Source organism: Trachemys scripta, chromosome 12 (assembly GCF_013100865.1).
Source record: "Trachemys scripta elegans isolate TJP31775 chromosome 12, CAS_Tse_1.0, whole genome shotgun sequence".
Lineage (NCBI taxonomy): Eukaryota > Metazoa > Chordata > Testudines > Emydidae > Trachemys > Trachemys scripta.
The window spans coordinates 6,870,681-6,885,866 of record NC_048309.1 but is presented as its reverse complement, the minus strand read 5'-3'; the positions used below and the strand labels follow the sequence as shown (position 1 = coordinate 6,885,866).

The 15,186-nt window shown below is 44.5% G+C and overlaps 1 protein-coding gene across 1 annotated transcript in view; it reads left to right on the top strand.

Annotated features, from left to right (window-relative positions):
• Positions 1 to 15,186, top strand: part of COL9A3 (collagen type IX alpha 3 chain) — a 70,931-nt gene that overhangs the window by 12,296 nt on the left and 43,449 nt on the right. Inside the window, exons 5-9 of the mRNA XM_034787738.1 lie at positions 2,812 to 2,865; positions 10,884 to 10,919; positions 13,556 to 13,579; positions 14,176 to 14,229; positions 15,078 to 15,131. Coding sequence (XP_034643629.1) covers positions 2,812 to 2,865; positions 10,884 to 10,919; positions 13,556 to 13,579; positions 14,176 to 14,229; positions 15,078 to 15,131 — 222 coding nt within the window. The remainder of the gene's footprint in view (positions 1 to 2,811; positions 2,866 to 10,883; positions 10,920 to 13,555; positions 13,580 to 14,175; positions 14,230 to 15,077; positions 15,132 to 15,186) is intronic.

The following is a 15,186-nucleotide window of genomic DNA, read 5'->3' as shown; positions in this document are numbered from 1 at the left end:
GGGAGGAGGAAGCTGCTCCGGAGTCCAGCCCGGGACTTTCCTGCAGCCCTCCCAGCCGCTCGCTCTGCCGGGGGAGGGGGAAATCCCGGACATTGTGAGTGCTTTACAAATTCCCCCCGGACGCTATTTTTAGCACACAAAAGGAGGACATGTCCAGGTAAATCCGGACGAATGGTAACCCTAACCAAGCATCTAACCAGATTAAGTACATACAGCTCTACGTCTCTTGATCCAAATGCTGTAGCATTGTACTATGAGAACCTGGAAGTGAAACTGACTCAAAATACATCATGTCGGTTTTCATTCTCCCAGCTGAGTGAAATTCTGATAGTAAAAACTACATAAACAAGGAAAATAAAACTAGATTATCTGAACAAGAGCAATGCTATGGTGCTTGGGTTGCAAACACTATGAGGAAATCTTTAAACATACATTTAATTGAATTTTTTTTAAAAGTGGCTTATAAAAACATGTCTTGTTACTATTAGTAATATTTTTTAAGGTAACCTAAATTTGGTTCTAAACTCCCTGGCAGTGTCCCTTTAGCTATACATTTGCTTCTGTAATTACTGTACATTCCCTTTCCCCAGCAAGGTTCTGGAGATTGACTTCTCTCACCTCCTACGCAACCTGCAGAACCTCTTTCATTCTGATCTTTGACCCTTACATACTAATGAGGTTTGCCCTTCTGGGTGGTTAATCACCTGTTTCCGCTTCTGAGCACATATCTCTCTCACTATATCTGATCTGATGGCTTGTTATACTAGCCATCTTTCCTCTAGACAATTTCCAATGCCTTGAGAAAAGGCAGTGGAGTAGTCCCTCAGCTGGTATAAATTGTCATAGCTCCACTGATTTTCATAGAGTTATGACTGTTTATACCTGCTGAGAATCTATCCCAGTCTTCATCAGTCTCCTTTTATGGTTTTCCTAACTATCCTGTATATTTGATAAGCTAAACGTTTAACAGTCGCTGTCCTCCATTATGGAGCGCGTGCCTCTTCCCATTTTCCATTTGTCTCCTTCCTCTGAGTTGTTTCATTGCTGGCTTGAACGTTGCTTCTAGGGGGATGGTCCCCCAGCTCTACATCTGTTGACATCTGCCTCAGCCCTCTGTCTCCCATTGCTCTCTGACTCAATCAGGTCCTCTCTACACCGTGATTTCTTAGTACTGAACATTTCAAAGACTCAAGTTCTTTTCCTAGGTAAAAAACCAAACCAACCAAAACCCTCTCTTATTTCACTGTCACTCTGCTTAACTTTCCTTCCAAGGCCCAAAAACCTGGATTCATCCTTAACCCAAACCGCCTTCTTCACACCACCTCTTCTGTTTCTGTATGCATCTGTCACCCTCTCTGAAACTCTCCCTGGATTGGTCCTTACACCAACCCTGACTTTGCGGAAATCCCTTATTCACATGTTGATCACTTTCCTCCTTGTCCATGACAGTTCCCTTTTATGATCTTAAATTCCCATTCTTGATATTTCACAGAGTCCAATGCTACAGCCAGGTCACTCTTGGCCTAGGAATTGTGAACAACAGCAGCCCATCCTTCATCACTTAATCCTGGGTCTATCTCCAAACCCCAATTCATGTTTGCCTTCCTGGTTTCCTGACATCTCTGTGGACTCACTCCACTCCATCTAACTTTGCATTTCTACTGCCTCATCTGTCTGCCAGTGACTTCCTTCCTCCCTCTAAGATATTGACCCATGGCCTATATTTGACTCTGACCTTAAAACTTTCCTTTTCTTTAATAGCATTTTGTAAGCATTTTGAGTCCTACTGAGTCCACACCTGCCCATTAACCGCAGTTTACTCCAAGAAATAGATCACTCAAAGTGTAGGGTACCACTTAGAGTGAGTATTGGAAGCCCTGCAGCACATGAAAGACGTTTGTGTATAAAGGTATGGTATTGTTATTGCGCTGTCTACTTTATTGTGATACTAGAAAAGGGGTTTTAATTGCTTGCTGGCCCAATCCTGCCAGGACTTACACACCTGAATAACTTCATTCATGTGAGCAGTTCCACTGGAGTCTTTGCAGGATCAGGCCCTATAACACTTGTTCCGAAACAAAGCTAAGCATTGAAACTGAGTCCCAGACTGTGGAACCTCACAGGTTTCAAGAAACAGAAACATATGGCTATTGATTTTTTTTTTTAACATTCGTGATGTGTTTTTAAACAGTACGCCCCAAATCTCAGTTAAAATGATCAGTACTGTAACTATTTTAAAATGAATAACTGATGGAATAACACTTTTTTAACAACCATATGTGTTTTGATCATTTACTTTAGAGGCAAATTAAATGAAGACATTTATTTTTAATATCCGATTAGGGATCTAATCATGAAAGTAGGACAAAACCTTCAAGGGCCAAAAATGTTCAAAAGTAGGTGCAACAAGTGCCTCAGCCGAAATATATATACACCCACTGTATGCAAAAACTGTCATTTGCATATGCAAATCAGATAATTGCATGCACAACTCTGGGGTTCTGTGGCCACTGTAGGCGCACACCCTGGGCTGCATGAGCACCCGTTGGCCCTAGCTTTGGAAATTTGGCCCAAATTTTAGCTGTGGTTAAACAGTAACTGACTTGGGTATTTCACCAGATGTGCCGAATGAGCAGAAGAGACCCACGTACTTTCCGTCCCTGGTTTCTCATTAAGAGGATGGTCATCAGGATTTCATGGGATTTGGGCACCCAACTCCCTTTCTGTAACAGGGATATTGGTTGGGGTTTCCAACAGGCTCTAAATCTGTCTTCTTCTCTGCTCTTATCCCTGCCTTCTTTTCCCTTCCAGGGTTTAACAGGACCCGATGGCCCGCCCGGCCCAAATGGGCCACCAGGAGAAAGAGTAAGTATTAGAACTTAAATCCTTAGTCTGCTTACATTTATATTCTCAAGGCACTGCTCAATGGTTATTTCAAATCTCTTTGTAACTTGGTGACATTTAGAATATTATTTGTATAGTCCTAGCACCTAGGAACCCTAGTCCTGGACCAGTTCTCCATTGTGCTAGGTGCTGTACACCCCTTGCATGCTTGTGCACTGGGTCTAATGTTTGTATTTCAGGTGTTTGTGTGTGTTGACATATTTCACTGGTTTGTTTCTAATTGCCTCAGGGAGCCATATATGTGCCTGGTTTTGGATGTCCTGGATAAGGAAATACCATTAGCAGACCAGATCTCAGGATACTTTGGGTGCATAACTAGCTCCTTGATGCATTCAGAGAGCCTGTGTAGAACATAAATTCAATGAACAAGCTTTCCAGGTTTATCCAAATACCATTATTAGGGATTTATTTGTGGTCTGAGTGCAGAGTCCTGTTATTTTTTTCTACCGCTTTTTTTTCTCAGTTGTGTAGACTGGTGTCTTTCATTAATTCCTGGGTTGTGGTCACACTTGACATGGGGACATCATTAGTTGCATCAACATGGATGTCACAGCCTTCACAGCAAGAAGCAAGATAGATTTTTTTTTTTTCATTGAAGGTAATAGCTGCTTATAGGAACTCTGCCAAGGGGCACTATGGGAAAGAGAGAGGTCTGCTGTAGGTCTTACAATGTGTTAGGTCTCAAGCTTTGTCAGTCATGGAGCAAAACCGTGCTTTTGGCTGCTTCCCATCTGTGCTGGTATTTTCCACTTGAGAATCCATCTCCGTTGCAGTCGCCTTCAATAAAAACAGAAGGTGCGGAAGGACGTTGTACACGAAGAGGAGATAAGTAGGGGGAGGTTTTCAGATGCACTCACCTTTGACTTAACTCAGCTCCCACTGAGCGTTTTATCCTTGATTTCAGTGGGAGCACAGTTAGGCCATTTTTGAAAATCCCCACCAACAGGGCCCAAGGGCCTGATCCCATGAAGTTATGGGTGCCCTCAACTTCCCTTCCAGGGGAGTTGGGGATGCTTGGCACCTCCCAGGATCCAGCCCTGATTTTCAATACAAAGAGGGCCTGGGCCACAAAAACATGCCTCATTTGCATGATCTGTTACCCATATTTGCACATGCCCATTTGAGCACACACACACACCTGATATCCATGTGCAAACAGGGTACCTGAGAATTTGATGTATGCACAGAGTAACTCACGTTTTAAGCATTTAGCTGAAGCATGCAAATTCATTATTAGAGCACACAATGACCTAACTGTGTGTTCAGATTAGACATGTGTTCCCAGGTCTTGAAAACCTGTTTGTCAGCATGGTGCAAATTTTAGACCTGTTGACATTTACAGCATCTTTTTAAGGTCAGCAATCCATCCAGAAAGTCTTTTTTATAGTCAGTGTAATAAAAGCAGAGGAAGAAATTGTTGAATTTGAAAACAGAGCTTTAGCAATGCAGAATTGCTATCCTAACTTCATTTCCTCTGGCCCTTAGTCAAGAAAGCACGTAAGAACTGTTGCAGTCAATGCAATACAAGCATGTGCGTACTGTCTTCAATGGATGTAAGCCTGTGCTTAAAGTTAAGCACATACTTAAGTTCTTTTCTGAATAACGATGTTTCCTAAACTTGGGACTCTGTGGGTAAAAAGGCTCTTCTGGCTGTCACTATGAACAGGTGTGCTTGGCTTATGGCAGTGTGTTCACAAGAGATTTTAGCTTCTGTTACTATATTATTAAGAAATGTTTCTGTTCTCCCATAAAGGCTGCCTCTCTTGGTTGGGCAAAGAGATTCTCAAGCACCCTAATGAAAAAGTTCAGTTACTCTAGATCTGTTCTCCCATTGACTTTAGAAGTAGGACTGTTCCTATATCAATGGCATTGTCAGCCCTGAGAAATTTTTAAACGAGAAAACAATTAATTTTGGCTATGAGATTATCTGGATTATCACCTTATTGCTGATGCCAAAGGATTTTAAAGATTTAAAAGATCAACAGATTTTAAAGGGGCTGTTTGAAGTTTAGTGTTTTATACTGTGTGTACACAGTGTAGAATGCATCAATAAATCAGTGGATCTCTGAGAAAATACCAAGACTCAGCTACTTTCTAGAACCCATAATAATTTATATTTATGTCTGAATTTAGAATGTCATATTAGGCCCGCATTTTATATACTGTATCCGTGGATATTCAGAAATAATATTGCCCCACTGTAAAAAATTATGGTAAGATAATTTTCCAATCCTAAGAGAAAGCAGAGTGTTATCAGGAGAATGAGTTAAGTCAGAAAATGCATTATTAACTGGTGCACCTCCACTGAACTTAATTGAGTCACATCTGACTCCAGGACTGCATATTGACCTATAATCATTGAAAAGTAGAAGGAACCTTCATTGCTATGTATTAAGGACCCGAACTTGCCCCGCTGAAGTCAATGGGAGTTGTGCAATTAATTTCAATGGGAGCAGAATCCAGGTTTAACTCAGTAGGTGTCAGGAACTTAACATTTTCTTTTTACAGGAGCAGTATCTAGCCTTGTCCTCAGTGGTTGTAAAGGTTTTAGGGTTAAAGATGAAAGTGATCAGAAGAAAACCTGAGTAATATGCAATGGGACAATGGCTGAGTTGGCATCTGCAATAGAGTTGATTTTTATCGGATTACAGCCTGTTCCTAGCAAGACACTTCTTAATGAGCCACTTGGCTCCTCAGAAATCTGTTTGCTTAATCATCCTCCTTAAATTTAATAAGGGAAAACATTTCTAATCTGGGTTGGTATGCAGAAATCTTGGGGCGAAATGGCAGTGCTTCCTGGGATCACCAAGTAAACATTCTGACCAGCAGTTACTGGGTTATTTTCCAGGTCTGTCCATCTGTCTTATCACACTCTGTACTGGATACAATTTCAGACTCTTTTCAAATTCAGAAAATGCCCCCCAAATATTTCTGAATTAAAATAATGGTTTCCTGGCTGAGAGATTGGATGCCAAGTTTTAACCTTGAATTGAGGGTCTTTTGGCTTCCTTTTAAATCCCTCTGAAAATAAAGGTCACTTCCATTTCCCAGGCATGTTCTGTGGAACCCAAATACTTGGCCATAATATTTCAGTACTTCCATTCCTGACAGCAATCTGGACCAGGTCATGGGAAGGCAGGAGAGAGAACATGAAGTGAAAGTCATCAGAAATCTTCTGAACTCTAAGGGCTGGTCTACACTGGGGCGGGGGGGGTCGATCCAAGATACACAACTTCAGCTACGCAAAAAGCGTAGCTGAAGTCGAAGTATCTTGGATCGAATTACCTGGGGTCCACACGGCGCGGGATCGACGGCCGTGGCTCCCCCGTCGACTGCGCTACCGCCGCTCGCTCTGGTGGAGTTCCGGAGTCGACGGTGAGTGTGTTCGGGGATTGATATATCGCGTCTTAACGAGACATGATATATCGATCCCGGATAAATCGATCCCGATACGGCGGGTAGTGAAGACATACCCTAAGACTGTCATGTTTAAGGGATCCTAGAGGAGTTAAGCACCCTTAGGCCCCTTAAAAAATCCTAGCCCATAGAAAAATCACTTCTGGTTCAGTTTGAGTTTTGGGTAGTGGCATGCGAGAGGTTTTATCAGAACTGCTTCACCCCGGCCTCATTTGACAGGTTCTGAAAGAGGAGTACGTGCTATAGCTCTTGACGGACTGGTCTCCAAACACACGCAAAATTCCTCAGTAGAAAATAATGGGGCTGTTAGGGTGTATTTGTACCGGTGTCATCTCTGAGACACCTGCAATTTATTGTCTACACTTCTGCTTTCACTTCCGCCCCTCCCCCCCCCACCATTTCTAAACTGTACATTTAAAAAAATACTATTCTTTTTTGATTTGGGGGAGCGGGGTAAGAGCCAAGGCAATTGGAGTGCGTGGCAGCCTGACAGACTCCCCCAGACAAGCAGGAAATCCCGTGAGGCTGCTCTTCAAGTGGGAACCTGACCTTCACGCTCTTTCCCTGGGGAGTTGCTGGGAGGAAAAGGGAGCTCTAGCAGCAATTTCACAGGGGTTCTATGCATGTCGCCCGATCCAGTTTCGGGGCCTACATGTGCAATTATGTGGATGAAATTCTGAAAACCCGGGGGCTAAATTAACAATGGCATGGGCGGTTGTTCTAGTTTGTGCATGCAGTCACCATGCACAATTGCATACACACGCTGGCAGAATTGACTGTCTGTGTGTGCCGTCATGGGAACTGCACGTGCAAATTGGGCATGGATTTTGTGCGAGCGTTTTGTGAACCTGTGGCAATCTGACCCTGAGAATCTCGAGTCAGTGAACGTAACAGACGAGCACTCCACTCACGTGGGGCTTCTTGTGTAAATTTTTACTGGCTGAGCGTTACGTTTAAAATGGCCTATAAATAAATACATTGCTTGTTGTGTGACTGAGTCTGTCACCTCCTCATTTACTGTTCTGAGTTCTGCCTTTACCCTGGAATCGCAGCAACTGAGAACAATAGTAGCAATGCAAGTAAAGAACTGTGGGGGCAGGTGAACAAAGCCGTTCTATTTCGCATCGTGAGCATCAACACAGCATAGAAAAATTCAACGTGAGGCCTGTGTTGGTGCCATTAAACAAAAGATGAGCTCACTATCGCTCACGTTGAATAAGAGTGGCACATCTCCTCCTCCTCCTCCTCCTCCTCTCTTCCCTCATGCTTGTTAACATGAATAATTAAGTCAACCTTCTGTTATCAGCTGTCTGGCTGTATTTTCCTTACCCTGTCACAGCTAAACCTCCTTTCTGGTTAAGAATAGGCTAAGAACTTTGAGAACATCAGTCAGCTAAACTCAAGCAGAAACTCTTGGCAGTAGAAAAGAGGGTCGGGCTTGGGGTCTAATATTTGTGTGTTTAAACATTTCATTGACTTTTTCAAGCTTCCTGGAGCCATTGATGGCACTGAAATAACACGAGAGCTGGTCTCCTGGTGCTGTTTCATTTCCCAGGTGGTAGCAACGCTATGGGAAGGCCAGATGGTGTATTACTTGGACCAATAAATTGTTCTCCAAGACTAACAATGGTGGTGAAAAATGAAAATTTTAAAAATACTCAGCTACTGAGGTTTTGCCCAAATGCCAAGAGATTCACGTTGAAGCAGGTTTCTGTGGAGCTCCCGTGCGTTTCCCATGCACCGATTTGTATAAGCCCTTAGTTCCTGGGTACCTCGCAGCTCCCTAAGTTATGCTCTGTAGACAACGATCCTGTGTGCGCATTCCTGCGTGTGTGTCAGTCATTTGAGATAAGAAGTAAACTATTCCATTTTCACTGGTAGATACAGGAGCATCTAGGGAGTGGAACTCGTTCCCCCAGGATGTCTGCTTTAGCTCGTCCCCTTCCTATTTTTCCAAAGGTCTCTGAAAATACTGACCCACATCTTTGACTGAGCCTTCGAGCTCCCTTCTGTGCTGCCCAGATCCTGGTGTGGTTATGCACCCGGCTGGTCCTTGGGTGTAACTTAGAGTGGCCATCAGTGACCCTGCGGGGCTGATACAGCAGCTGGGAATTGCTGAGCTGTAGGGAAGCCCCAGCCAAGTTCTGGTTTCCCTGCACGTGCCCCCTACACCAACTCCAAGGAGGGAGGCGGGGGTCGTGTTGGAGCCGTATTGTTGGAGGATGCCGCTGTAGGGCTGCTTTGGGCAGGCAGGGTGGCAGAAGGCTCACATTAATAGCCGTGTTGATTTCAGTGGGGCTACTTGTCAGGGCAAGGGTGCATGTGTGTGTGATCTCAAGCCCAGAGAGCTTGTATTTAAACCTTATCGACACAGTAGTAACCAGCACCTGCTGTCAGCCGCAGTCAAGAGTGCGATTCCCTGATCTGTCCCCACCTTCCCAGGTGGAAGATAACCTTTGGTTCCTGTAGTTACCTCCTTATACAACAGCAACGGCTGCTTCACACTACGGGCTCCCAATCTAACCCTTTAGAAATTGAATTGGGATTTTAGGACCTGATCTTACAAGGTTAAAATCTGTGCCTAAGCATGGGAGAAGTCCCACTCGGGCATTAGTATGCCATGCAGACACATCTCTGAATTCTTCCTTTGCTAGGAGCATACCATGCTATTTCCTAGGGAACTCTTCATTGTTACGGGTGTCGTCAAAAGCGTGTCTTGATGAAGGTCATTTTTGATATGACAGTAGACAGCTAACTAGGGGTGCGTCAACTGCAGTGTAAGCCCGGGACTATGGGACCCAGGCTTGTGGACTGGATGTTTCCAAGCTCTCGCTTGAGCCTCCGCACTGCATTGTAAACCTGGGTTTGCAGTTGCTGAATTTGAGTCTCCCAGCCGTGCTAACATCCATAGTGCAATATGAAGAACTTCTGACTTGGGTCTGTGGCTTGACCTGTGTCCACACTGCAAAATGACAGGACTAGGACCTGAGTCACCGTGTGACTTGGGCTCTGACCCACCTTCCCCCCACAACCTGGGCCCTGAATACTTGCCGACTGGAGTCAGATTGATGTGTGTGTGGACGGAATGGGGGCTTGGGCTCAAACCTGACTTGGAGCCTGAGTTTAGTGTGCAGTGTAGATTTTAAGGTAGGTTAATTACACAGGCAAACGGCTGATCCTGGGCATATTGGCACACCATAAAGTTTTGCAAATCCCAACCTGCAGGAGTGAGGACTCCAGAGTCGCTAAAGATGTCATGTCATGGAGTTTTCTCAGAGAAATACAAACCTGTTGCCAGTTTTTAAAGGGTGGGGATGACAACCCTGTTTGACATTAGTCTGCTGGGCGTGGCATTAGTATGAACGATCATCTACGCCATGAGACTTAGCGTATTGCTGGCTAATGTTTTATTTATAGTCAGTACCGCAGTGTGCTTATAGATAAGCCCTCTGAGTCTCCAGATATTTGTAGGGAAGATGGCTAGCGAATTGTATGATTCAGCACGCACCATTGAGCACAGTTGCTTACTCAAACAGAAGGGAATGTGTTTGCCCCCAACACCAATGTGAATAAGCCCAAATCTTTCCTGTAATTTCACATGGCAGCAAGGGCAGAGATGAAGTTACAGGAGGCCTGCCATTCTGTAACCCATTGTGTTCAGTGGCTGTAGAATCACCATGCAGGGAACAGTGTTTTCTTCATTCATTTTTCCATTTCCATTTAGTCTGCTTTGGAGCATTAACCAATGACTAATTTCATAGGCTCTTTCCAGCGTTGGCACCTTCAGAACACCACAAAGGGATTAAAAAGCCCACCTGTCTTTCTTGTTATCTGTAATGAAGCAGGAACTTAGCAACTTCAGTGATTTGATTTTAGAATACAATTTAAGATTGCAAACATGCTCAGAAAACTGTAAATCAGGCTTAAGGTTTGGAATGCAAAAGCGAGAGGGAAATAACACCAGAATAGCTAGCAAAAAGAGACAAGTCATGGAATCTAAACATCTTTGCTTGAAGGGGGAAAGTATGAATTAATAAAATGCAGTACAATTGGGTCCCGATCCTGTCAACGATTTCAAATATAGCCTTCGGGTCCACAGCATGAAGTAATTATGAAACAGGACGTTTCAAATGGGAGCCAGTGAGATTCACTCTATCTGTAGCAAACTTTAAAGATTCCCAGTGACCAATCTGTGGCATGTTGTGGTTTCCCATATTTAGTCTCACTTAGTGGAGTCTCGTGTTTTAATATCGGCCCACGGATTTTTCTAAGAGAATAGGGAAGAGGTTCCTGGAGGCTCTGTTTTGAGCATCAAGAACATTCTTGAATCATTTAACTAATCAGAGATGTCAAAGGGTCTTTTATTCATGTCTGTGAACTCAGTCTCGCTTTTCCATGGGCGTGGTGTAGATAGAAGATGTGTAAAATGGAAGGTGACCCCATGATCTGGTGAGTTCTGGATGGTATGAGCCAGCAGACTGACATCTGGATTGGAAACTCCCCTTTCTCTTCCGTGGAGAGGCCTAACCCTAACTCATATTCTGATGTTTCTAATCCTACAGGGGGCTTTAGGACCTGCAGGGCCGCCTGGACCAGCTGTAAGTAATTCTGAGAATTTGCAGACTTGTGTAGCTTAATATAGGTGCAGAATTCCCCATAGTAAAGTACCAGCAAAGCCCGTTTTGATGACAGCTATCTCATTGTGAGGGTCAGATCACAGGGCAAGAAAAGATGTGGGACTTGTCTTGAACCAAACATAAGGGCTCAAAGATGAAAAGAGATCATGTACTAAGTAGAGATGTTGACCGGGAGGGGGCTGTATTAAAATATATATTTAAAATATAGAAAACCAGTTCTAGCTGTCAAAGGCTTGATCCAAAGCCCACTGAACTCAGTAGGAGATTTTCTGTTGCTTCAGTGAGCTTCGGCCCAACATTTATAAATTACCCAGCGTGGTTCCTGTCAGCAGTGGACATATGCCAACTCATCGGGCATTGCGCTGGACGAGATAAGGCCTTTTCCAGCCTGTAAAAAGGAGCTGTCAGAATGTTCAGCCTGTTGAACCATCCAGCTGGTTAAGCATCCTCAGAGACTTTATAATAATTCTGAAATCCACACAGCTGTGTTAGAAGCTCTCTTTATTTACTGGGGAGTCGCATTTAACCATCGCTCTTTGGACCAATGGTATTACAGAAAAATTTAGAGCTAAATCCCCATTGATCAGCACTGATGTCTTAGTAACAAAGCCCCTCAAAAAGCCTACCGGGAAATTAAATGATGGGCATGTGTTTAATTCCAGATATAACCTCTCCACTGAAATACTGCATTTAAAAAACCTTGGCTCCTTAAAGCTGAAAAATCAAATAGCCTTTTCCAAGGTGATGATTATTATGGTATTAAAAATCCAGCTTCTCAGCCCAGGGAGCTAACAGGCATGACTAACTCAGTGTGCAACATCAGCGCATGCTACTGACACCGCTGCTCCTGCTGGTCCTCTCTTCTTATGAGCAGGAGGCAGAATATCAAGGTGCACAAAGAGTCAAGCATTCCGGTTGCTTGTCAGTTTCAATAGATTGTCCGCTCCCGAGGTCAGAACGGGCGAGATGGGATAACATTCCTCGCCCACATGTGACATGGCCTATGTTGTACTGAAGGTCAGACTAGGTGATCACAGTGCCCCCTTGTGGCCTTGGAATCAATGATATCTCGATGATATCGTAAACTCTGTGTTTACGGGCCAGAAGCCGGTCACACAACTCGGTCACATAACATTAACTCGGTCACAGTCCTTATTTTGTCGGGGATGGTAGATTTTTTTTTTCATATCCCCAGAGAGATGGTTTTATTTTAATGTAGCTTTTAACAGGTGCCAAGAGAAGTGACTCCCCAACAGCAAAAGATTTGTAGAGAAAACTAGGTTAAAAAAAAAAATGGAGGGAAGGCTATATTTCTACCCTCATATGTGCACATGACCCGTTGATGGGTCACTGGATGAATCTTGCAGCAGAGAATAGCCCACGGGCAACAAAGAGGAAAAGTGAACACAAAATACAGATGACAAATCTAGGTAGGGTGACCAGACCGCAAGTGTGAAAAATCAGGACAGTGGATGGGGGGGGGGGGGGGGTTAATATGAGCCTATATAAGAAAAAGTCCCAAAAATCGGGACTCATAGACTTTAAGGTCAGAAGGGACCATTATGATTATCTGGTCTGACCCCCTGCATGTTGCAGGCCACAAAGCCGTCCCTACCCTTTCCCTTGACTCTGTTGTTGAAGTCCCCAAATCCTGGCTTAGTGACTTCAATTGGCAGAGAACCCTCCTGCTAGCAATCCCTGCCCCATGCTGCGGAGGAAGGCGAAAAACCTCCAGGGCCTCAGCCAATCTACCCTGGAGGAAAATTCCTTCCCGACCCCAAATATGGCGATCAGTAAAACCCCGAGCATGTGGGCAAGAGTCTCCAGCCTGACCCTCGTTAGCCATTATACTATTTACCTGCCATGGCACGGTATTCCTTTGGCTAAAATCATGTTTTTCCATTAAACCATTCCCTCCATAAACTTATCTAACTTAATCTTGAAACCAGACAGGTCCTTCGCCCCCACCGTTTCCCTCGGAAGGCTGTTCCAATATTTCACCCCTCTGACGGTCAGAAACCTTCGTCTTATTTCAAGCCTAAACTTCCCCACAGCCAGTTTATATCCATTCGTTCTCGTGTCCACATTAGTACTGAGCTGGAATAGTTCCTCTCCCTCCCTGGTATTTATCCCTCTGATATATTTAAAGAGAGCAATCATATCCCCCCTCAGCCTTCGTTTGGACAGACTAAACAACCCAAGCTCCTCCAGTCTCCTTTCATACGATAGGTTTTCCATTCCTCTGATCATTCTAGTGGCCCTTCTCTGTACCCGTTCCAGTTTGAGTTCATCTTTTTTAAACATGGGAGACCAGAACTGCACACAGTACTCCAAATGTGGTCTCACTAGCGCCTTATACAACGGAAGCAGCACCTCCTTATCCCTACTAGATATACCTCGCCTAATGCATCCCATGACATGTGGTCACCCTAAATCTAGGATTCAGTAACTGTCTCTGGCTCCACTTTCTGACTAAATTAGAATAATAGGTGCTAGGGGAGTGTTGGGTGTGGGGGAGTGGTTTTTTGATACAATGATCCACTCTTTGTGTGGTCAGTTTCCAAATGATCTTTCTTTGTTTTAAATTTTGTTTTCAGGGCAAAGGACTGCCAGGCCCTCCGGTAAGTAGCAGCATCTTTCCCAGGGCTGGTCTACACTACAACATTGGATCAACTTTGCTACATTGCTCAGGGGTGTGAAAAATTCACTCCGCAGAGCAACATAGCTAGGTTTTAAGAGTAGACCAGGCCTCAAAAAGGGGTTTTAAATTATTACATTGGTTGTGTTCTAGTTCGGTATTTTCTCCAAAACCCACCCACAGACCCAGATCCTTGGGTGCTCTGAGCCACGCAAAATCCAGGGTGTGAAGCCATGGCTAAGGGTGGCCTGGTGCACCCTTTACACTACTGGAGGCCGGTTTGGCCTCTGATGTGAATTAGCGACGCCACAGGGTGCGGCAGCTTTGTAACTGGTGGGAACATTTCATTGCTTTCCCCTGGAAGGGGATACCTCTTGGGGACAGGGCACAGGTAGCCAGGGAGTGTCTGTGTTTGTATAGAGAGCATCTGGCCAAGAGGGTGATAAGGTGTGTAAGGGAGGGGTGTAAGATTGGACCAGTCCCTGAGTGGGAGGGGTGAGCAGCGTAAAGTGTTTGCTTTTGTACTGTGAGGGCTCTGCTGGGTAGCAGCATGGGTAATGGTCTAGCTCTATTTTACAGGGGCCTCCAGGAGCCAGCGGACTCCCGGGTGGAAACGGACTTCAGGGGCCACCTGTGAGTTTCCTTTGCTGTTTAATTCCCATTGATTGAACATCCTGCAGCCACGGAAGAACAAGGTCTATTTCTGGCCTCTTGCTGCACTTGGGAAGGTTAATGAGAGTATGACACCACACTTGCTCTGTGAATAGGCCAGCAGGAGATGCCATTCCCTGTACTGGCTAGTGCGGTGGGTATGTGTCAGCTACCATTCCAGAGCTGCTCAAGTGTTCAATCAACTCGCCCTCTAGTGTCTGAAGTCTACACGGCATGTAAGCTGTAACTGCGACGGAAGGCTTTGTTTCTCATGCTACATGTGTGCAGATTAGCTGGTGACAACGGCGTCCATTCTTTGTGGCAGGGGATTTGTCACACCTGGAGCTCAAGTGTGTCACTGGCATGAAGCCATTTAATATATTGCAGTCATGCACAAAATTTACATTCACATTTCGAAGTACAAATCTTGAGGACTTATGCCTCGGGCTGAAGGAAGGTGCAAATACTCAGATTTGTCCTTGCAATTCCTTTGGCAGGCACAAAAGCATCTGCAGAAAGAGACACCGGGGCTCAGTCCTCTTCTAGACATGTCCCCTTATGCCACATTAAAAAATGTGATTGCACTTTCGTTTCTTTTCAGATATTCAGTCAAGTTATTAATATGGTGAAATTGTCCCAAGAAAACCTTCTTATCCTCATTCCTCTCATATATAGTATTTGGGGCCTGCCCCACGCCCATTGGATTGAATGGCAAAATGTCTGTTGATTTGACTGGGAACAGGATTGGGTCCGTCAGTGAACTCTTTTTTCCCAAGAGAGATTCTACAGAGGGTGTATATGGGAATTCTTCTTATTTCTCATCCTTTTAGGGACCATCAGGTCTTCCAGGATTCCCAGGACAGCCTGGACCTCCAGGGCCTCCAGTAAGTTGCGATTTTTCCATGTAGAAAGCTAAACTTGGTGTGATTTTTGGAATCT